The following is a 23,909-nucleotide window of genomic DNA, read 5'->3' as shown; positions in this document are numbered from 1 at the left end:
TGGATGGATGGATAGGAGCGCCCCCTTTGAAACGGGGCGGTGGCAACCGCCAGCATGCTCGGCCGTTTTTTTTTCTTTTTTTTCTTTTTTACCGTGGTTTGGTGACGTGACGTCACGTGGTTTGGTGGCTGCCCGGCCGTGCCCGAGGGCTGAACTGAATATGCTACGCATAAAAGTTGCAGGATTTTAACGTAGTTGATCATAGTATCCGTGCCAAAGCATGCGTTTAGCTTGGTTGGATCATCGCTGGGTCGTCGGCACCTGTGGCGATGATATTAGACTCATGTTAAGCTCTGATCGAGGTAAAGATGTGATCGGCTGGCGCCGCAGACGAAAGTTGCCGAGGACGACAACGTGCAATGCACAGCGCGAGTGTGTTGGTTTACCACGAGGCGTGATCGGCTGCGACAAAGCATAGTGCTCTCGTGCAGTGGCCACCTAATCTGAACTATTCGCGCCGCCACAGGTTGGAAGTCTAGCCGCGGCAATATTTATTTCATTTCTTCACCCTCAAGGTCAGGGCCGCCACATGATTCTTCGGTTTGACCCTGTGAAGTAGTGCTTTGGCACTAAAAGCACAATACAGCGCACATTTTGGGAGCATTCCCCAAGCAGCATGATGTAAAGCTATGCTTGGGCCTCCGAAGGCTGTTCATAACGCCAGGAGCGCGCCTAGGCACTCCCAGTTAATTAAGTCGGCTAAGGGCACTGTGGCGTCTGGTAACACTCGTCGCCATCCTTCTTTGGGACCTCGCACACGCACGCCTAGCTAGTAACGAGGTGGCTCACACTTGCGCCCGAGGTTTCGCTGTCCGGGCGCCGCCCATGAAGTCAGCATTCGGCTACGTGGCCCCGCTTACGGCGCGGGATCGGCCCCTCTTCTTTCATCACATGTCACCATTACCGCTTCAGCCACCTTGTACAAATACCCCTTGCCCACCGCAAAATTCCTCGGTATCGCGGGATTCTGTGGCGTGAGCTTCAGATTCGATCTTTTAACTCTCCTACCTTCCCCCACGAATAGCGGAAGGTAGGATAACTCATGGCGCCACGATTGATCATGAATGGCAGTTTACCGATATCCCTCAAGAGAAAAGTATACAACAGCTGTATCTTGCCTGTACTCACCTAAGGGGCAGAAACCTGGAGGATAACGAAAAGTGTTCAGCTTAAGTTAAGGACAACGCAGCGAGCTATGGAAAGAAAAGATAGGTGTAAAGCTAAGAGACCGGAAACGGCGAGTGGGTGAAGTAACAAACGCGGGTTAATGGTATCAAGAGGAAGAAATGGGCTTGGGCAGGGCATGTAATGCGAAGGCAAGATAGCCGCTTGTCCTTGAGGGTAACGGAGGGGTTTCCATGAGAAGGCAAGCGTAGCAGGGTGCGCCAGGAAGTTAAGTTTGCGGTGATGCGGGGGCTGCAACTGTCAAAGGACAGGGTTAATTGGAGAGACATGGGAGAGGCCTATGCCCTGCAGTGGGCGTAGTCAGGCTGATGATGACCTCCCGCCACTTCGTTCACCAAGCTATTTGTCCCTCCTCAGCTTGTAATTTCTACCCGGCCATAGCCAACCTCGACCATCTCATGTGGAACTGCATTCGTCCTCCCTCACCAAAATCCCTGAATATTCAAAGGAGCAGTTTGAGGTGGCATTGCGCAGCCCAACGTCTGATCTCCAGGTCAAGATCCTGGATTGGGCTCAGTGGGTAGCAGCGGCCTACCCAGCCTATGACCTCTCTCCCTCCACTGCTGCCCCCTTCCCTCTTGGGATAAATAAAGTTTTCACTCACTCGCCACGAGCTGTGAGACGTTTCGACAAGAGCACTTGTCTTCGAAGAAAAGCAGACGAAAGTCCTCTTGTCGAAACGTTGACAAGCACCATGAGGTTCTCTTCCCTTTGTTTATTTTATGATTATCAAGAACAACCTCTACCTCTCTGTACTATAGGCAATCAATATTCTGTTTACAGACTTGTGAGACAGCCCCGGGTAGGTAGGTTTATCTTTTTGGGAGGTTTAACGTCCCAAAGCGACTCGGGCTATGAGGGACGCCGTAGTGGAGGGCTCCGGAAGCTTCGACCACCTAGGGTTCTTTAGCGTGCACTGGCATCGCACGGTACACGGGCCTCTATAGTAGGATACAACTTATAAAAACAGCAGTTACTAACACTGGGCCGCGGTCCGCGGCGTCTTGTATTATTCCGCTGGCGAATCGCAACTGTAAACGAAATCAATTTTTTAATGCTTGACTATATCAAACAATCCACGTATCAGAACTGTAGAGCTCGTAACTTTTTTCTTGTGCTAAGCTTCTTGTTTACGTAACAAGAAACGTTTCAGCCACAGACTACTTTTTCGTCGTGGAGGAATTCTGCGCGCGGAGGCTGAATGTGGGCGGAGCTTCACTGCAGACTCAAGTTGTATCCGACTATAGAATTTCGTCTCCATCGAAATTGGACTGCCGCGGCCGGGATCGAACCCGCGTCTTTCGGGTCAGCAGCCGAGCCCCATAACCATTGAGCCATCGCGGCGGCAGGGTTGGGTTCACTGCTCGTTTCTTGAACGCAGCGTGGGTCGAGTGTTCGGCCATGCTTGTTTTAATTGCTTTGACGGCATTGCCCTATCTTTGCAATGGCCCGTTCATGAACTCTTTTCGGTTCAGAAATGCTTTTTTTTTCTAGAATTGTTGGGTATGTAAGTGTCGAGGGGCGCTGAGCGCATCGCGAAGCACGAACGAAAAACTGAAACAACTGAACACGGCAGCACGTGCACAGCGAAACGGCGAGGGATGCCAGGCGCGCTGTATAGGTAAGAAAACCGACTGACGCGAAGGCTCCTTTATAATTCGCTTTGAACTTCACACCTGATATTGCACCATTATCTTTATGAAGTGCCAGTGTTACAGATATTGTAAAAAATATACAAGCTTAGGGGGTTACGCATTCCTCGCCCATCATATTTTAATGCGGGAGAATTACATGGCTCTGTCGCGTAAGCAAAAAGTGCCCCCAAATTTGTCCGCACGATTACGTCATTCTCTGAAGCTAAAAGTGTGATTGCGACAGATAGTGTGTGATAAAATGAGGCCGTGGGAAAAATTTGGTTGATGAGGTGTAATTAGGTAACTAATTAACACAAAAAATTCACTTAGACGGCAAAATAGCCATGGATGTCAGAACAGCCACGGACGTCGATATAGTAAGTGGACGTTTTGCTTTCGTATTGCTCCAATGCAGGTCGCCGCATTGATCACAAAGTTTTTTACTTTCCTTAAAAATAAGAGTTTATCGGAGTCTGAACGGGTACATTAGAACATGGTCTTAAAAAGTACGATGAAGTCCGAGTGGCGGGTAGATTAGAACGTCTCAAAAAGTGTACGATGACTTCCGAGTGGCTCCAATGGGCTTCTGTCAGTAATATGCTGGAACTTGCTACATGTTCTTGTTAGGATGCCCACATCTGTCACCGTAGCGCCATTTCCGTTGACGTCACCAGGTCTGCTTCAGGTAGATATGCATTCACCGGTTTGTTCGTTCATCTCTAGCAATGAGTTGAGGCTGAGCAGCCGAACATTTTGCATGGACAGTGCGAGACCGCAGTGCTGCTCAATCGCCTGCAACACCTCGGCGCCCATCACGGAGTCCATGCCAAGGTCGACGAGGCTGGCATTTCGGTCCAGCTTTGACGGGTCCTCGAAGCCTGCATATGACGTCACATGAAAACAGGACTTTATTAATTGAGAGGAAAGGCGCACATTCTGCCAAAAAATATAAAAATGCTGAAAAAGCGTTCGATAATTGTTACGTTATGCAAACTGTTTAAACATCTCACCAACTTTCACCTTTCCGTCCGAGTAGTTGTTCACAATGTGACCCAAAATATTTTCATGTTACAATGAATTTTTTAGCTAATTAAAAATGTGCTTTGAGGAAGCTGGTGTAAAGCCACATGAAGTAGCATCAAAGAAGAGAAAAATGTGTTTGTAATACGCATATGATAAATTTTGACCACCTGGAGTTCTTGAACATGCACTTACATCGCACAGTACACGGGCCTCTAGAATTTCGCCTCCATTGAAATTCGACCGCCGCGTACGTGATATCTTTTTTGTTGCTGCTCTACAATGTCCTGGCAATTATTTATATATGTTTCTAATTGTGTTTCTGATGTACGTGATCGTCATTGTCCCCAAATTCTAATCCATGGTGGTACTGTTGACAAATGTTAAACCGGCGACGTCAGTGTTCATGATAAAGTTGAGTGTCCTGAAGTTGGTACCAACACTCGTGTAAGTTTCTCGATGTATCCACATGTTGGTTTAGAAATTCACAACACTTACAGACCGCTACATGGTTGCAGTGGTAGTTGTCATCGTCTAGGGCTGTCTCAACTGCCTTAGTCAGCCCATTAACAGAGTTCCGTCTCTGAACGATAAAGGCGACTTGCCAGTGACCTCCCTGTTTTGCATCAGTTGTGGGCAGTTTATTTCAGCACGCTTTGTCAGCTTGCTATGCTACTTCCGACTCTTGATCGCTTCTGATTTTGAGTTGCTTTTTAAGGCGAAATTTTCGCCTTTAATGGCAAAATACTGTCGTCCGTTAACAAAGCGTGTCGCACGCTTTTAACTCGGGAACTAAAAAGATAGAAGAAAACCAATGGTTGTTTCGGATAGAGGAGGAAAAAATGAACCTAAAAGGCAAGTTTTATGACTGTAGATTGATTAGTTAGTTATAGGCGAAAATTTCGAAATTGCATCGAAATAGCGCGGACGTCGGTATAGCCACGGGAACGGTGTGTCGTCACATCTACCGGAAGTCGTCACGGCGTAGTGAAAATTGTAACAGAATGGCTGGAAAAACTTCGGATTTGTGTCAAATTAGATGGAAAAAATGTGTAATTAAGCGTAACTAACGCAAAGATCCCCGAAAGATGTATAATTTGGGTATCGATATAGCCACGGGAACGGTGTGACGTCACATCCACCAGAAGTCGTCACGGCATAGTGTCCTCGGCTTTCACCTCTCAACACTTCAGTTGCCAAAGTGTCCTCACAATTTTCTTGTTATTCACTACAATATTTTAAGAGACCACAAGTTGCCGTTTTCTCGCCTTACAGCAAGGCTTGAGGACGTATTAAAATAAATGCGGATGCGTTTGTTTGCTCAAGTGAAGCCACGTGGTGTTCAGAGATTTCAGGAACTCACCTAGAATTTGTGCGACGGCGAGGAAGAGGTCGTGCTGATTTGTATCGACCGGAGCCGAAGGAGCGGCTGAAGCCCTGATCATGCTAGAGACGACTGGGTGCCTCTGGTTGAGGAACCGCTCCATCGTTTCCAGGCAGGATGCGATTCGCTGAGGCTCACAGTCGCCCATCGACTCGTCACCTTTCACAATATCGTCTGTCGCGCTCATGTCAGCAATGGCTCCCCACTGGATGCAAAGTCCTGGAAAGAAAGCATTGATAGATGAAAAACAAGTTATTTGCTATAATTTTGGCAGATTCGATGGGTTGTTTTTCTAGTATTAAGAACTTCAAGCTCCCGTTCTTGGCAGATTCAGGCCAGCGTCTTCCCAGTTTGAGGCTGAACATGACGCCAAACCTGAAGCCGAACTATTCGAAACTTTCCAGTCAAAATCTTGAGTAGTTGGACGCCAACGAAAGAAACCGGTGCGCCGCGGTCGGAAGATCGACATATTGGCTTTAGAAAGTTCTGTAGCGTTCTGGATAAATCCTTTTTCATGTTTTTGGGTTTCCATGAATAAATAGTTTAATCGTGGACATTACTGCCGAAAAATTAAGCCCACGGAAATAAAAATACGCGTGGACTATTTGCTTTCGCGAGACTCAACCTCATCACTCTGCGATGGTCATTGAAAAAACTCCAATCCGTAAAAACTCTCAAAGTGACTTTTATTACTTCCCTATCGAAAAACAGAACGGAACATATTCTGTTGTCTCGGCAGATTTTCCTGTAGTTTTTTAGAACCATACAACAGAAATTCTTGTGGTAACAACACGAATTTTTGTGGTATTGAGCAGTCTCCTGTCTCAACAAGAGAGCGAGCTCTTGCAACAACAGACAACTTCACAATACTGCAGAAAAATTTGTCGTAACGACAGTACGACAAAAAATTCTGTTGTATTCTGGGACCGGCTCTGTCGTATTTTTGGACTGGGTCTGCTTGTACACGGCGTAATAGTTTGATAAAACCTCTGCTGCGCATTTCCTTCAGTGCATTTAATGCTCGAATCTACTCTTGAACAACGTGATCGACGTGAAATTCTGTGCTCCTCTTATTCAGAGAGCGCGCGTCGGGTGAAGGCACCAGAAAGACAAATATGTTGGCTGCTCTTAGAGTGGTCAGCCGACGGAAACATCAAGACTGGGGCTCCAGATCGAGGAACTGTTGGTTAGAGAACTTTTACAAGAACGCCTTATTCAGTTTTCGACGAAATTTTCCTTCCGAATTCTCCCACTTTTCTTTCAAAACTTCTTTTCTTGCAATAAAATGCTAAAATTACTGTGTACCGAGGTGTCGGTTTACCTAAAAAAATCTCTAGTGACCGAAATCGATTCGGAGCAATCTAGTACGGTGCAGACGAGAACCCAACGCGTTGCTTGAGTTCGTGAATTTCACCGGTCAATCAGTTCGAGCCGTTTCGCTGCGGCCACTTTTGTGAGCATCTGTGTTACTGAGCTGCCATTGTATTACGTTTTCAACCATTTCGCAGTATGCAATGCCTGCAGGCACACCACAAAATAACTGAGAAAGCAAGCACCGGAAACAAGAACTATGGGGGCACTTTGGCAGCCTAAAGTGCGCTAGGCGAAAGCCTTTGTCGCGCTACTTCGACTGCCAAAGATTGCTTATGTGTATGTTACGGCTGCACCGCTTGGGAGCCATCCTCCTCCACTAGCTGCCCCACACCGACTGACGACGGAGCAGCGCTCGACGCCGCCGCGCCGACAGCGCCACCTGTCGACGAAGATGACGTCACCTTTTGGCAGCTGCGTTCGTCGATGAGTCACCCCAGGCGCTGGATGTAACGCCGGGCAGACGTACGGGAGAAGGAGCCATTAAAGGCTTTCGCCTTAATACTCACCTGGCACACCGTCCGCAACGCGGCGCTCGCAGATGCGTTCCGCCACTGACTCGGCGTAAGCGGATTGGGCATTTCCACGGCGGCCACGACCGGAGCAAGCGGAAGAGAAGACGACGAAGTGGTCCAGCTGTGGGAACAGCTCACGGGACAGCTGGTCGAGGAGTTTGATGGAATGGGCTTTGCTCTCGCAATTAGTTTCCAAAGCGTTGACTTCCCCCTCCTCAAGGAGCGCATTCCGTAGCACCTGCGAACCGGATATGTTCTTTTGTACCATCGTCTGAGAATGTTGTTAATATCCCATTTACATCCGCGTCAAATCTGACTCCCAGCGTGTAGTCGAATTTTTAGCTACGTATGTAGGCGCTGAATAAGAGGGGGAAAAACGTCATCATGCCAGGAAGCCTTCGTTTGGGATCATTAGCACCTAGTGTTGAGCCAGATGTTTAGAAAAATTCGGGAAGCTATTTGTTCATTGCAGGTTGAAAATTGTGCGACTATCAGCTAATTTTCACTTTTTAGGTCGCAGTTTTTTCGAGTAGTTATAATTTCGAAGGGCTTTGTCATATCACCGGCCACACAGGACAATGATTCGAAGTTTCTAAGAATACTTGGAGCGTGTAAATCGAGTTCCCGCGGTAAAAAGATCAGATCAGAATCCTCTTTAGTGCGCCATTAAGGCATCAAAACGGTCAATTAATTGAACAATTAATCAATTGGTAATTAATCAATCAATCAACTGATTCATGTTCTAGTAGTGAATTACTTCACATGTTAATTGGTAATTTAATCCATTATTTAATTAATTAGTACTTTCGTGGGCTTGCTATAGACGCTCTAGCAACGGTACCCACATCTTCGGATGCGGTAGAACCGAAGTTAGAGCAGAAACACGACTTAGAAACGACAACGGCATATAAAAAAACGAACATGCAGCAACATAATCGGCAGCAGGAAGAGAAATTCTTTCGCATTACTGCACCTAACCAGACTTATGCGCACCCCTGGATTTTTTTTTACGCAAAACTTTACGTTTCAAGGTTTTTCTATTGCCTGAACAGAGAGCGAGGTTTGCTTACCGACGTAAAGTTGAAGATTCCACCCACGGGCCCGACTTGTGCCGCTTCCTTGATGATCTCTTTTGCCCCCTCTGCTGTCGACATGTCGGCGTAGCTGATGTGTACCTCGACTTCGACATACTGCCACCGGTGCAGGTAGAGCATCTGGTGTCCCGTCCGCACTTGGCACCGGGTGTTGAGAATCAACTTCCGACAACCCCGTGAAACCATCCAGTCTGCGAGCTCCATGCCGAAAACGCCAAGACCTCCAGCGATGACATACGTCTTGTGTGCGTAGAAGTAAGTCCGGGCCACGGCTTCAATACTGAACAGTGGCGTTGGAGCCGCGTTTCTATCGCTTTCTTCCCGCCGGACCTGCGCACATCGAATTCCGCAAGATATTAAGGCGAAATCATTTAATGGCTCATGCTCGCGGTGTCCGTTCTCGTTCGGTGCGACCAATTCATACATTCGAACTCGGTCGGAGGCACCAGCATGAATCTAAACTAGCGGAGTAAAATTTGTGGCCAGTTTCAGTGAATTATTCATCGCCATCGCTATTTCTACTCTCTTCTGTTCTATTTGTAGGCATGTAACAAGAACACATTGCCAGCTTTTATTCAGTTGTTGATGTCTTTGTCTCATGGACGGACTGAGATAGGTCTAAGCATGATTTCAACGTTTCTTTGGCAAAATGGAATTGAGGCTGCTGGGAGGAGAATATTGATGGTTACCGAAACTAGTAACTAGTTTTAAAAGAATAGGCCTACAGCGGGTGTCTAAATAAGGCCGCCACCGTCTTGGAGACGTTGAAGTAACGAGCGTTAGCTGTTTGGTTTCCTAGAATTTATATGAATGGATATGGTTGTTTCTACATATTGAGTACATTGCTAACAAAGCTAATCGCATGTTGGGCTACGTGCGCCGTAACTTTTCCAAAACTCCGTCTTCCTTGAAATTATTGCTTTATAAAACACTAATACGTCCTAATCTGGAATACGCCGCCGCCATATGGGATCCCAATCATGGAAAACTGATAACTTTGCTTGAGCTATTTCAAAATAACGCTGCTCGTTTTATCCTGTCCAACTTTAACCGTGCCGCAAGTGTAACAAGCATGAAAGCTAATCTTTCTGCCTCTTTTGGCATCCCACCAGCGCAGACAATTCGTTTGAGCCTCTTTCATATACTATACCATCATCCCATGCTACATGATGCCCTCATTTCGTCCCCCAGATGCGTGTCAAACCACATTGATCATCGTCACAAAGTTGGTATTGAAACGTGTAACACTGTAACTGTATTTCAGTCTTTCTTGCCTCGTACATCACGCGAATGGAACCGCCTTCCCGCAGATATCGTCGACATAAGTGATAACCAGCATTTTCGTTCTGCACTAGCTAACATTGTATAACAGGAATATGATAATACTTTGTTTTGTATCATGCATTGCATCTGTTTATGTATTTTCTTGTTTTGTAACCACTCCTCTCTTTAATGCATTTGGCCTTGAGGGTCCAATAAATGAAATGAAATGTTATTGTAGACGGCGCTACAAGTCTCAGTGCGAGATGTGGTGTTTTCTAGTTGCTGCAACAGATGGCGCTGTGATCTAAGGGTGGTAGCAGACCCCACGAAATCTCTAAACGTGATGAGTAATTGCTGCCACAGATGGCGCTCTGATCTCAGGGTGGTAGCATACCCCACGAAATCTCGAAACGCTCTTAAAATAAGCGCTTAAAATAAAACGCTCTTAAAATAAGCGCTGAAGTAAAGGTTTATTAGTTTTTATGACACCGTCATTTCTGATATTATATTAACTGATCACTCTTTTCATTTAAGTTTTAATTCCTTTACTTATATATGCTAATCTCGTGTATCTTGTGTTTAGCGTATTTCTGAGAACTCACCTCTATCACCACTTTTTCCAGGCCTTTATGGCATGCAACCGACCGGAACGCCTCCGCGGCTTGGTCGAGCGTGAATACTGTGGCATCCAGAGGTCGCACAGCGCCAGAACTGATGCCGTCGCGGACCAGTTGGTGAACGCGACGCTTATCGGGAAGAGAATCGTCGCTGTGAAGGGCATGAAGGAGGTTCCCGCCGACTCTAATGATCTTGGGAGTCAATGAAACCGTGCCGAACAAAGGGTTAGCAGGTGGGCCGTACGTATTGGCGTCGGGTTGCCGTTCACTCCAAGACAGGCGTCCATCCGAACAGTTCAACACGAAGTCCACACCTGATGTTTGAAATCGTCAAGAATGTGAGAGAATGAGATGGTTGTAAAGACTGCTGGTACATTATGAATGAATGAGCCGTTTATTTAGAAACGGAGGCTCATTATAATTTACATACGGAGATCCAATATAGTTCAAGGTCGCATATCTACACGTATGTATCTATATGCACAATCTGCAACAAATGAAACGCGAATAAGAGAATTCAAACGGCAAACCAAAATGAGATGATCTTAGCCTGAGCAAGATCAGTGCTAGGGCCAACAATTTCACATCGAAGGCGCGAAGACTGCCTTTATAAGAGTTAATCAATCTCGGTTGCATTTCCTCTCCAGGAGGTAACATGTTTGTATTTTTGTGTCGGCATTTCGGTTCTCGTGTTCGTGTTTCATTTGATGCTGAAAGTACTAGGCATACCAGCCTACCATCAGCATAATGTAGAAACTTGTTGGAATTTGCTCTAAACGGTACCTAATCATTGCTAAAAAAGTGTGTGAGAAGTTTGATTTACGACGAGTCCTCCGTATTAATATGGCTACGGCACTGAGTGGACTCTTGCTGAAATCTTGAGGCACAAGGCTTGACTTTGTCACTTTGAGCACTAAAGTGTAACAGGAGCAGCCCACGTTAGGCTTAAAAAAATGGAGGGGACACTTGAGCTTCGCCTTAAAGGTGCACTGAAGAGGAATCTGAACTTGTCTTTTTGCCGCGGGAACTCGATCTACACGTTCCGAGCATTCTTAGAAACTTCGATTTATTGCCCTGTGTGGCCGATTTCCCTAATTAAATCGTATTAACGTCCGGCTCCCGCCTTTTTTTTTAATTCTCCTCGTACGGTGGGCGGAGTCGACCAGCCTTTCACCCAGTCCCGTGGCGGCTTGCCGTTCTGCCATCGGTGGAGTAATACCTAATAATCCGTAGAAGCAAATAGTCCGCGCGTATTTTTATTTCTGCGGGCTTATTTTGCGGCTATATTATCTGCGAATGAAACTGTTTATTCACGGAAACCTAAAAAACAAAATAAAGCGAAAGCAAAGCCTCCACGGAGCTGGCTGCAAGGCACTCCACGCGTTGGTCGACTCCGCCCACCGTACGGGGAGAATTAAAAAAATAAAGGCGGGAGCCGGACAGTAATTCGATTTAATTAGGGAAATCGGCCACACAGGGCAATAAGTCGAAGTTTCTAAGAATGCTGGGAACGTGTAGATCGAGTTCCCGCGGCAAAAAGACGAGTTCAGAATCCTCTTCAGTGCACCTTCAACGTCATGACGCGATAGCGTAGCGTGTTAATTCAGATTTATGTAGATAGTCATCCTCTACTTTTCATTCATAGGTCTTCATAGATCCCTGAGAGTCCTCATACCCCTCCTTGCGCAGTGGTGCAGCGGTTAAGCGATGCGCCACTGCCCCGCGATGGCAGATGCTCCCGGAGGTGGGCCTTTTGTACGGTCCAGGTAGCTCTTCCGGAGCAGCCAATCATTAACTGCCACGTGCCACGGGGGACAGTTTGCTCACCATCCGGCAGCCAGGTTGAGATGACGCCGCAAGGTCACGTGACCTAGGTGCCCCCCCCCCCCCTCTGCTTCCTAGGTTTTTGAAATCGAACGCTTTCAAAAATACGCTTTTTGGGGTAAGAATATGGCTTTCACGGCATAGTATTACGAGTGTTGGCGGACACCAGATAGCTGGTGAATCGCCTTCAGTAAGGTGGTTGACTAGTTTTTAATTAACTTTTTAACTAGTAGAGTTAGGCCCCTAGTTGCAGTGAGAGATTTGTAGCCGGTCGTTAGTAATAGCCATATCAGTATTAATTTCGAGAACGCAGTTACCCTCGGCGTTGTGGCTCGACAAAATTGGACTTTTTCGACCAGTTACGGGAATGGTTGCTTTGCCTGCATGCTTTCGAAAGTGCATGTATTTTCGCACGATGCAGCCAAGTTTTGTCGAGCTACGGCGCCGTGGATAATCGCGTTTAAGAAATTCTAAAAACTGATATAACAACCGGCTGCACATCTCTAATTGCAAGCAGTTGCCTATATGCGATAGTTAAGAAGTTAGTTATCGGAATTTAGTTAACCAGCTTTCCGGTGCCCACCACCATTGTTGCCGCAAAAGCGTATTTTGACCCCAAAAAGCCTATGTTTTAAAAGTTTTGAGTGTTCGCTGTAACACGCGGTTCTTCAGCGGTCGTGAACATAAAAGTTGTGATCAGAGAAATTTTGACATGTTCACCGTTCTGCTGTGTTCCTTGGTTAAGACGAACAGTTGACATAATTGATAGCAGTTCATTTTGGGTGGTATAGCGCGAGAACTAATGAACCACGAAGACTAAGTGCAAAAAGATGAGCGCTGATCGCTACTAACATTAATTCCCAAAGTCATTTGACCCACCAACCCCATGCGTAATTTTTTTAGGCTTTCGCTATGTGGATGATGATGTGGTTATGATTGCGCTCCGAACATTTGCCCCGGGCTGTTGGATCACACGGCGTCAAATATAAATATATGTTCGTCTCAATAATATCGTTATTTGCGAGTCAACGCTCGCCTCTGCGTCCTTTGGCTTCGTTGTCCGTACAGTCGAAGACAGAAGTCTGTGGACCACGTGTTCCTCAAATGATGACAATAGCTGTACTATTAACCACCGTCTGGAGACCACACTTGTGGAAGTGAAAGTCAAAATGTTGTTCTTTAATCTCTACAAGTGTGGTCCCCAGCCGCCGGATAATAATAGAGCTATCGGCTTCGTTTAAGGAACGCGTGGTCCATAAAATTTGTCCCCGACTTTACTTCGTGGAACTGTTGTACCCAAAAATGAATGCATTGATTAAGGACGTGAAACGAACCCATACTCACCCTGGCCTCCGGTGTGTTCCCAAATGTGGTCCTGTAGAAAGATGTCTCCAGAATTCGCGAGCTGCCAGTCTTCCATCTGAGGAAAGCACCTCTTGAGGAGCTGGTGTTCCTTGTGTGAACCTGAAAGCAGAAATCAATATTAACGACAGTCGAAGGTTGAGTAATCGTCTATTAAAATACGCTCATAAGTACGTTCGGACTGTGCATTCTTTGACTGAAGGCCTCACTTCCTTTAGGTTATCTCTGCCCTTTGCATTCATTTCGTTCCTCAATCCATGACGTGGTCCAGGCATCCAGCCAGCGCGAATCAGTTACTGCGCCTTTCTTTACAGTATAGACAGGCTAACCTAACCTAGCCTAATCTCAGAAAGCCTGCACGTGAAAAGCACGTATCCTTACTTTAGGCGACTTTAATATGGTTTATGGCTTAACAAAGATATGTTTTGGGCCAGTTGGTCCGACATACTTGTAGGGAAAAAAACCGCGACTTCAAGCAGGACGAAGACGAGAACTGCACAGGACGAGCGGTCTCGTCACCGCTCGTCCTGTGCAGTTCCCGTCTTCGTCCTGTTCGAAGTCGCGGTTTTTCCCTACAAGTAGGTTTATGTTTTATGGGGGTTTACCGTCCCAAAGTGACTTATACTATGAGGGACGTCGTAGTGAAGGGCTCCGGATAATTACGACCACCGGGGAATCTTCCTTCTAGCAGCGCTCATGATAATTTTTCATCTCGGATCAAATCCTTTTCTAAATGGCGAAGCACCAAGGGAGCATATAACACTTACCCACAGTTGCGAAGACAGTGCTTCCCATGGATAGAGCAATGGAAATTGCCGCCTGCCCCAGACAATCGCTTCCTGGGTGGACCAGCACTGCGTCTCCGGGCCGCATGTTGCCTCTCACAAGCAGTGCGTAGTACGCGGTCGAATACGGCAAGGGAACAGTTGACGCCTCCAGTAGAGTCCAAGATTCAGGCACTTCCCACAGCAAGAGCGGATCGGCAACCACCGTGGTTGCTATGGCGTGACCCGGTACCACTCCCATGACCCGGCGTCCTTCGCGGTCTCGTCCAGAGAACTCCTGGCCGAGGTAGTATTCGGCATTCACCATACGACCTGAATATTGAGAGAAAATTATTTGCTTAATTAGCTCCTGGTGTGGTACAGCAAGCGGATGATAGTCACGCTGCTATGCTAAAGCCTTAACTGCTATATTGCCAGCTAATGAACATGCTTACCGGGTGAGAGTGACTTTTCCGTGGCCAACGCGCAGTCCCAGCGGTTCACTGGGGCGTAGTAAACGCTGCACAATATCTCGTCAACACCAGCGTCACTGTTCGGTGTTAACGAGTAGCGCAGCGGTGACTCGAACCACTCCAAACTTCCCAGGTCGCCACTTGTCTGCACGTCGAGCACGGCGAACTCTGTGTCCTTCTTAAGAGCGCTACCTGTAGTGGGCACGGCGAAACAGAAAACGGGTGTCAGTTGTCAAAAACTGTCGCAGTTCTTTGACAGTACCAGTAAGGTCCCAATCTTAGTCCGGGCATGACCTGAGGGCGCCTTCTTGGGTTTGACTAGAAGAAAGTGGCGCCGCTTATCAGCCGATTAGCCAACTATTAGTGGCTACGTGCAATGTTGATTTCGCAAACCCGTTCATGCTTTGAGCAGTCATGGGCAACTATCAGGATAGGGCGAGCGACATGGCCATCAGCGGAGCTCTGAGTTTTGTACCAATCTTAGCGTTGGGCATCGATGGGAATGTTGAATGAGGAGCTTCGGAATTGGTATCATTAGGGAGCTCTGCTATGCTGCGACCTTCCTACTAATGACGAATGTCGCTTTTGATTTTAAATCCATACATGATTCGTCGCATACACAATCAGGATAACTATTTCGGCTGTTGCATGATTGGTGTGTTAAATTGACACTGTTCTAAGTTTTCTGCAAGCACCTTTTCCTGAATAAAAGATAACGTCTGGAGCTTTCTGATCTCTATATAAGTGTACTGCGAACCTCTGTATAATCTATCTTTAAGAGTGTGCAGATCTGTTATTATTCAAGAAAAGAGGAATGTGCCGCTAAGCCTTCGCTTTTTATTGCTTAAAAAGGGGTCGCTTAGTACTATGCACGGCCTAGGGTTTGTCTCCAGATTTGGCTAAATCGCTGACTGCGGGCTCAAGTGCTAACGCGATGAAGTTCATGTTTAACGAGCGAACTTGTTCCGAGAGGTCGATTTTGTGAGCACGTAAAGACAGTACAAGCTTCGTACTAGTTACCTGTCTTCTTAGCTAATCGGAAGCACCTGTTACGTTCACCCTGAAGTGATATTTCTTGCCTCCGTTTTTCGTTTGCATTACCGAATACACATTTCCTTCCCTTGTAAAGAACTTTGAAATTTCTTCCTGAATGTATCTGCCCATGAGGAAGCACTAATTGCATGCTGATTGCATGCTAATTTTGTGATAAATAGGTGCATTATTATCTAATCAGGAGCACCTCACGTTATTAGTCCACGAGCAATAAAACTCCGAATCTCAGATTTCGCCGATGTTTGTCTGTCCGAAGCCGCTGGCAGGTCGCAACCTACCACTCCGGTTGGCCAATTATGTGAAATACTCTTCGGCCCCGAGTGGCTTTCGAACCTGCGGTGGTTCGAACAGATAGGCTTCGCCGGCCACTGCATTAGACCACTCCGGATTCACAGCAGCCAAACATTCCGCCTGATGATGATGATGATGATAATGATAATGATCTCCTCAGGCTTACATCCCGCCTGTTTAATCGCTCGCGCTGTGCTTTGGACGACTTCTTCGACTTCCATCCGTGCGCAACGAATCCAGAACACACCGCTATCATATGAACCTCTTAAAACGAGCCTCGAACCGAAACCAAAATCTAATTGCAAACCCAAGTGCCAGCGCACCTAATTCGCATTTGACCTAACCACGATTAATCGTCTGCCATTTCTGTTCATGCGCCATCTTGTTTATTAATTTGTCTTTCCCTAATCGAAAACATTGTTCCCTCCTTTACATGGAACATTCATTGCTCTTCCTCTTTGTATCTGCCCGCATAAGAAGGCTTTAGGGGTAAAAGGAGCACACACAGGCAAGAACTCACACGACTTCAAAGCGACACGTTTGTAGGATCCCCACTTCCCGTTGCGGTAGACGTTCGTGACAAGGTCCCTCTCCAGCACATCCTTGTAGGCCGGGTTGCTGGGGCTGAAGTCGGCCATTTTATGCGACTCGTCGATGGAGGTATCGAGTATGCATCTACGGGTGGCGAAGGAAGCAGAAGGACGCTTATTAGTTAAAAGCTGTGCAGTTTGGGGTACAGCTGGTGGAATTCCGAATATATCACTCAGAAATAGCACAAACGGATGCAGTCATAAACAAAATACACGGGAGAAGCAAAGGAACGCGTGTCACGTCTAACCCTGGGGTATCAAATAAAAGAAAACAGACTGGCCAAAAGCAAGATTCGAAACCAGCGGTGGTGCGAACAGAGTAGGTTAATGTCCGATGCATTAGACCCCTACGGCATCGCCTTTTTTCTTTCAACTTGGTATTTGTTATAGTGATGCAGTGTTATGTGCATGCAGCCTACCATCCCGTGTGTTAAACTGCCAGTCTCTTGCGCTGTGCATTGGATTTCGTATTCTTCATCATATTCCATACAGTGAATACTTGGAACGCTTGCGTGCCTTTAATAGCTCATACTGTCGTCCGACCGTTAACTAAGCGTGTCACATGCGTTTAACCCGGGAACTAAAAAAGATAGAAGAAACCCAATGGTTGCTTCAGATAGAGGAGGAAAAAATGAACATAGAAGCCAAGTTTTATGACTGTAGAGTAATTAGTTGATTAATTATAAGCAAACATGTCGAAATTGCGTAGAAATAGCGCGGACGTCGATATGGCCACGGGAATAATGTGACGTCACATCCACTGGAAGTCGTCGCGGCATAGTGAAAATTTTTGTCTCAGAATGGTCGGAAAAACGTCGGATTTGTGTAAAATTAGGTGGAAAAATGTGTAATTAAGCGTAATTGACACTTAAGATCCTCGAAATATGTACAATGTGGGTATCGATATAGCCACGGGAATGGCGTGACGTCACATCCACCGGAAGTCGTCACGGCATAGTGTCCTCGGCTTTCGCCTCTCAACACTTTAGTTGCCAAAGTGTCCTCGCAATTTTTTTATTTTTTCTGACACTCTGTCCCCGCCATGCCGACCAGAAACAGCTCTTTACGGCACTGTCGCAAAACCCCCTTAATTTGTCACATATTTTTTTTGCATCTACAAAACCAGTGGAATTCCACGAACGCAAGGAGTTTAAACTTCAGACGCACGACTTGAACATCAGAAACATACCTGATGCGGTCTGCACCAACCTCATGCCGAAGGCATTTGGTAAGGCCGACGACACCGCTTGTGCCCGCCCCAAGGAGCCACATGTTCTTTCGGGCCGGATTGCTGTTCTCGAGGAGCTTGTTCTTCAGAACCACGAGGCAATCACTCGTTACGCTGTTCAAACGGATCACTTCCACATTTGGTGCTTGCACAGGGAGCTTCCTGAACAGCAGGAGCGCGGACGTATTGTTGGATTTCAGAGCGACTAGGCGAAAACCATGTGCTGAGAAAGCCGTCTCCATTTTGCTGATAGAGTGAACTTCGAACTCAACGTTTCCCTCTTCGCAGAGGAACCTCTCGGCTTCCGTGAGGGCAGTGCGCTGGGCTACGAGAACAAACCCGTTCAATTTACAGAGTCTGTGCAGTTCTTCGGCGAATTTCTCTAGATTCCTTGAGATGCAAGTTCTCCCGCGCACCGCAATCAAGTCTGCTTGAGCCAGTGTGCCATTGAAAGCGAACGATGGGTGCCAGGAGACTATCCTGGCACCTTCGGGAACCTCTTCAGTCTTGAGATTACCAGGTGACGCATGGGCTAGGATGTACTCGACCTTTAATAGGGTGTTACAGCGAGAGAGAAAGGGGATAACCCAGGGAGCGAAGAGCGAGTCTTGGGAAGCAAGCTCCAGAACTTTGATCTTCTCAGCGCTTGTATTCTCGACTGCAATGTCAAGGAGGTGCCCCAAGGTGTCTTCCTCGAAAAGGGCAGTGTTAAGGAGGTCATTCTGAATGTCCTTTTTGTGTACAGCAAGTGCCGATTGAATGGAGCCATAAAGCGAAGATTCCGGGCCTTTTTTCTCTTTTGCAATGGTCGCTAGAGCTCGGAGGAGGCCATGTTTTTCTTCAGGATTCTCTAGGTAGGATTCGATCACTTTCTGAGGCGTCTCATGAAGGCCGTTTACGATGCTGGATTTATGAACCTCGTTGGTGTTCCATGGATCAAGCAGTTCACGGGCGACGCTACCACAAACACTTATGTAATCTTGGACATCAGCTTGTCTTTCGATCCTGGAGGCTTTGTCGTCCATGTATGGCACAAAGCGGTACTCCTCAATCATTGGAATCTGCTGTTCAGAAAGCCGCTCTGCGATGCTAATCTTGACGCCTCGTAGTAGGACGCCCCCTGCACGGCACGTGCTTCTGCGGTGGTTGTAGACAACGTCCACACCTGCAGCAACAAGAACAGTGGAGAAGAGAGGAAAGAAAAATTTTAACTTGATAATCTAGATCTTGAATTCAACAGAATTCTATTAAGTTCACTTTATTTTTCCAGCAAATACATCCTGGTCAGATTCCAGGGCTAAAAGCTGGCAGAAAAGAGCTTGACTGGGCCCAAGAACCTCTAAAATGGCAGTAAACGACGAAACGCACATAAGTGGATGAACGTGATTTGCACAAGAGTATTTAAAGCAATGTTAAGTTATCAACAGATATTATTAACATATTTAACAAATGTGTATAGGTCTCAGGTAATACAAACCAAAGCAAGTACAAACAGGCAGAACCGATTGCAAGAGTGCGTATATAGGACTGCGCAGAACGTCAAATTTTGAGTATTCTGCAACGTCTGATTTTTTTTTTTTTTACTCAGTAACAGTTCATCTGTCTACAATCGGCTGGCGATTCGGTGCACATTGGTTTTCCTTGGGATCTGATGGGACAGTGTAGAAATCAGACGGATATTTTATTTTCGTTTTGTAAAGCACAAATCATGGAATTGCAGGAATTCTTACTTGGACAGTGTGCTAAGCAGAGTTCTGGACTCGCTTCGCAGTAAGTGCTTGCTGCAATCCGAAATATATTGCGGCTTCCAAATGAAAGGTGTTGCTTAACATCTGATTTTCAAACACTAACCATAAATTGGCCTTGTTTCGTCGGACTTACTAAAGACGTCATTTCCGTCGTCTGTATTTGCTTTAGGCTTTACAAAAGGGTAAAGAAATCTAAAAGGCAAACACTAACCGCAGTCTGGCGCTTTCTGGATGATTTGAGCATGGACTTCCGGGTCAAGGAGACCGAACTGCAAATGGTGAGGGGTGGTGGGAGTTCGTAGTGGGTTTGTCAAGATGCTAAGTTGTACCATGCTCTCGATGAACGTCACCCAGTTGTCGTCCCATCGCAGTTTGCCGAGTGGTTCTAGGCGAAGAAAAGAAATGACGGACAAGTTAGCATCGTTAGGCAAAAAGCGAATTAGGTACACTAGTACTTCGCTTTCAATTCGGTTTCAGTTCGAGGCTAGGTTTTGAAGGTAAGGCAGGCTTCAGACAAAGGTCGGCGAAATCGGTAAGCGGTACACCTTATTGACAGCGAACTGAAACTGGGGGGGGGGGGGGGGAGGGGTCACTTAACCCTTAAGGGTTTGACGCAATAGCTTTGATGGGTTAATGTCCCTATGTGCGGAATTGATAATTTTCTATTTTACTTTCATAGATTTCTGAAAGTCCTCATATAACTCCTAGTGCAGTGGTGCAGCGGTTAAGCGATGCGCCACTGCCCTGCGATGGCAGGGGCTGCCACCTGTGGGGCTTGTGAGATCAAGGTAATTTGAGAGAGTTCGAACCATGCAAATGCCTTCCCTTGGGGGACTTAATGAATACATCATTTTCGTCGTCCACCATTAATTAAACTGCTATCAGCCATAGTGGGCAGTTTCCTCACAATACAGTGGGTAAGTTATGAGGACCGCATAAGGTCACGTAACCTTAATTAGCCCGACACAATGGCAAAATTCAAAATTTGTGACCGGGGGGGGGGGGGGGGGTCTTAGTGCTGGCGCATTAAAAACTTACGGCCGATCAGACATCTGATGCGACAATTCTGCGCCGGCAGTCGGATTTACTCTCGGTGATTGCTTCGACGATTTCACTTTATGAATGTTTTTGCTCCAAGCCAAGGCTTCGTACAAGCTACTTAATTTTTATGGAGGGTGCTGGTGGCCGTATTGGACGGGGTGGTGGCTAGAGGGTTTTAATTGTTTAAGGCAGCTGGCCTTCCCACACTTTTTGGAATTTGAATTCACCGTAGCATGTTCGTTTCACTGCTGTGTAGCTTCTACTGGGAGGAGGCCTCGCGGAGGATAAAGTTGCGTGTGGTGGTGTTGAGGGGTTCTTCAGGAGGCTAAAGTTAATGGGTGATGGATGGCGCCTGTGGAATAGAGTTATATAGATGAGGGATGACACCTCTTAAATAGAGTAGTTATATGGGTGATGGATGGCGCCTCTGGAAGAGTTACATGGGTGATGGATGGCGCCTCTGGAATAGAGTTACATGTGTGATGGATGGGGCCTCTGGAATGGGAATGTGGGCAGTAGAGGGTGGGGAGGTCGATCGAGGGTGGCTGGTAGGTGAATGGGCTTCCGTCTTCCTAGAAGGCTGCGATGGGGAGGTGCCTTGTATGCGGTGCATCTGAAGATGGAGGCTTCGCTCTCGAACATGTCCAACATTGTCGGAAAAAAATTAATTTTGATCATTGTAAAATTTCAAGGTACTATTATGGAAATATTGAAGGTAATGGTCCATTATTACGATGTGTAGCCAAATCTTTCCTTTATAGTTTTCCCATCGCTCGCATCGAACAGTTAAGAGTGCCATAGAAAACCAATGGCGAACGCTTTTGACGATAGCAAAAACTTTAACTGCTACAAAATGCAAGGCTACCGACAGGCGATACGTTGATTGTTACAGTGAAACCTTACAATAGAGGAGAAAACAGCGTTAATAAACTCTTTCCAGTTCAAAAATGCCTCTGTCCAGATTTCTTGGATATTTTACTGCTATCGCAGTAAAAATGATGCTAACACAGAGCTTACCTCCGTCGGAGACAAGGTGAGCCTGATCAAGCACAGCGTGCACAGAATTGCTACTGCACTCTTTTGATGCTAAAGCGAATGTCATGCTTTATCCGTGTCTTTTCAGAGCGTCAGCGCTTATTAGCTTGCTCCTGTATTTCGCGTTGCTGATGGATGGATGGATAGGAGCTCCCTCTTTGAAACGGGGTCGTGGCAATTGCCACCATGCTCAGCTTTTCTTTTTTTTTCTTTTTTTGCTTACTGTGTTGGCAATTCTCATTAAGAATCGCCATCATCTTTACCTACGGTTTCCTACAAGTCTAACCTTATGCCACATCTCTGCTTTTCAGCCACCAATCCTCCAATCGCTTTTTGCTAACTTCCACTGCAGATTTATTTACATGACCATTGTTATCTTTAAACCCTAGGGCCTCAGGAAGTGTAACTGTGCCTGCATCGACATCCGGATGGGTACCATCACATTTGATTATGAGGTGTTCAATTGTTCCCGTCGGCGTCCGCAGCGCCATCTGCCTCGGTTGGTGACATCATCATCATCATCATCATCATCATCATCATCATCAGCCACACCCACAGTAGGACAAAGGACTTACAGAGAAGTACTGTTCTCCACCTAACCGACTGAAAACCACCACCAAAACCCCCTGCACAGTATCTCTGCAGTCATGGCTAATTTAGGATTCACCTCCGGCTGCCTGACGGCGATAAAAAAAAAGTTCGTGAAAAATTATTTATTGTCACACCATAGTTAGGCTCAAACGTACGTGTTACAACTCATAATCGGACTGTGGGTTTTTTAAGGCGCTTTTTGAATTACGGTTGCATATCCTTCCACTGCTGTAAAGTGAGGTTTGGTTAATCGTCCTGATTCACAGTACCAAGAGTGGTTCTGTGCGGCAGTATTTATTAGCTCTTAAATTCTTACTCTTAACTTAATTTTGCCAAACGAAATGCATGCAGTTACCTCTGCAGTGCTAACCAGCGCGGATTCGTACTGCTTCAAGCTCAGTGTAACGCAGACCTTTGCTCCCATCTTGCCCTAGGGGTCGTATGGAACCACCGCAAGAAACCCATGCAGACGACAGAGACGCAAGAGCTTACTGGGAATACACGCTTTGACGACGCCCTGGAATGCTGGGCCGTAATCATGTCCACGCAGTCTGAACTCCCGGTAGATATCCTCTGGATCCAGTTCGTAGGTGATTGTTTCGGATGCCGTGTCAGGCAGGTCCTTGTCGGCAACCAACATCCCTTCCGCAGCTGCTCGGACGCAGCCGGTCGCTACCACACTGCCGCCGTGGCACACCTTGAATTCGTCCGAGGTATGTGGGATGCTTACGGAGAACTTCACGGTGCCTAAAAGACATGAAAATTGATCGCGAATAAATGGTTCTGTCTCTGAAATGAAATGGAATTTCTGAGTGGAGAATACGAGGGGATAGTACGACATATAAAGCCGCCAAGTTTCAAGTTAAACAATGTTTCGGAGAATAGCTAGTTGTTGTCGTTAAGCGAGTAAAATTGCGCAACGAAAAATAGGAAAAAGGCGGAGAAGGAATGTGCATACAAAGCGTGCAGCCCAGAGGAGAAAATTGACCTAACCAGAAGATTTGGGAGGTCTAGTTGTTTCAGGCCCAGACACCTGGGACGTCGACAGTTAGCGCCATCTTGATCAGCACCACATTGAATTTCAATGGGCGGCCTTTGCTAAAATAGTTTTCTTCTAAACAGGAAATTTCACTCGGTGAATATCAACAAAATATGGGGAGGCATATCACGTTTTTGCGTCAGGCGACATACTGATGAAAACGCTGTGTTCCTTTAGCAGTTAGGAGCAATTTGGTCACTTTCTGCTGCGGTAAAGCGCGCTTGTGAATTCAGAAGTGATTCAGTTCAGGTGCTGTCCCGTATGGTCGTCGTCTCTTGCACAGGATTACGAATGTTGCCGAGAGATAAGACGTTCAAGTCATAATTTCAGCTCCGACAAAAAATTCTAGATTATGTCAATTTATACCAGGTGTTTCAAGGGAAGACTAAGTAATTCTTACAAGTAGGTTTTTTGAGGTAAAAATATGGATTTTTGGGCATTGTATTACCAGTGCTGGCGGAAACCATAAAACCGCGAGTCGCCTTAAGTAATGAGCTGGTTAACTAATTTTTAATTAACTTTGTAACTGTTAGAGCTGGGCTCCTGGTTGCAATTTGTGAATTCAATGTTACTCTAGAATTCGAATCTATGAAGCTTCTAGGTAAAGCATGCAAAGTAGTTTTGCTCTAGCATTTAAAATGGTAACGTAATCACCGATTGAAACCGCGACCATGTTCAGGCTTCTCCTCACTGCGGTGGAGCAGTGCGAGGAAACTCGTGGTGACGTCATTGTAGCCGAAATTTTAGATGTCCGCTGGCTTCGTCTACACGTTGCCGTGCGTATTCC

At 46.4% G+C, this 23,909-nt stretch overlaps 1 protein-coding gene across 1 annotated transcript in view; it reads right to left on the bottom strand.

Moving 5' to 3' along the window:
• Window positions 1-3,409: 3,409 nt before the first annotated feature.
• LOC149348018 (fatty acid synthase-like) overlaps window positions 3,410-23,909 on the bottom strand; it is an 80,755-nt gene continuing 60,255 nt past the window's right edge. The window contains exons 13-23 of the mRNA XM_089541663.1: window positions 22,576-22,830; window positions 17,630-18,833; window positions 16,371-16,525; window positions 14,489-14,698; window positions 14,037-14,366; window positions 13,252-13,371; window positions 10,069-10,145; window positions 8,180-8,533; window positions 7,104-7,347; window positions 5,203-5,442; window positions 3,410-3,697 (exon numbers count right to left, since the gene is read on the bottom strand). Of these exons, the coding sequence (XP_089397789.1) occupies window positions 3,501-3,697; window positions 5,203-5,442; window positions 7,104-7,347; window positions 8,180-8,533; window positions 10,069-10,145; window positions 13,252-13,371; window positions 14,037-14,366; window positions 14,489-14,698; window positions 16,371-16,525; window positions 17,630-18,833; window positions 22,576-22,830 (3,386 nt within the window). The 3' untranslated portion in view covers window positions 3,410-3,500. The remainder of the gene's footprint in view (window positions 3,698-5,202; window positions 5,443-7,103; window positions 7,348-8,179; window positions 8,534-10,068; window positions 10,146-13,251; window positions 13,372-14,036; window positions 14,367-14,488; window positions 14,699-16,370; window positions 16,526-17,629; window positions 18,834-22,575; window positions 22,831-23,909) is intronic.

This window comes from Amblyomma mixtum, chromosome 4 (genome assembly GCF_055824585.1).
Source record: "Amblyomma mixtum isolate Tamu chromosome 4, ASM5582458v1, whole genome shotgun sequence".
Taxonomy (NCBI): Eukaryota; Metazoa; Arthropoda; class Arachnida; order Ixodida; family Ixodidae; genus Amblyomma; species Amblyomma mixtum.
This window is presented reverse-complemented; position numbering and strand designations above follow the sequence as displayed.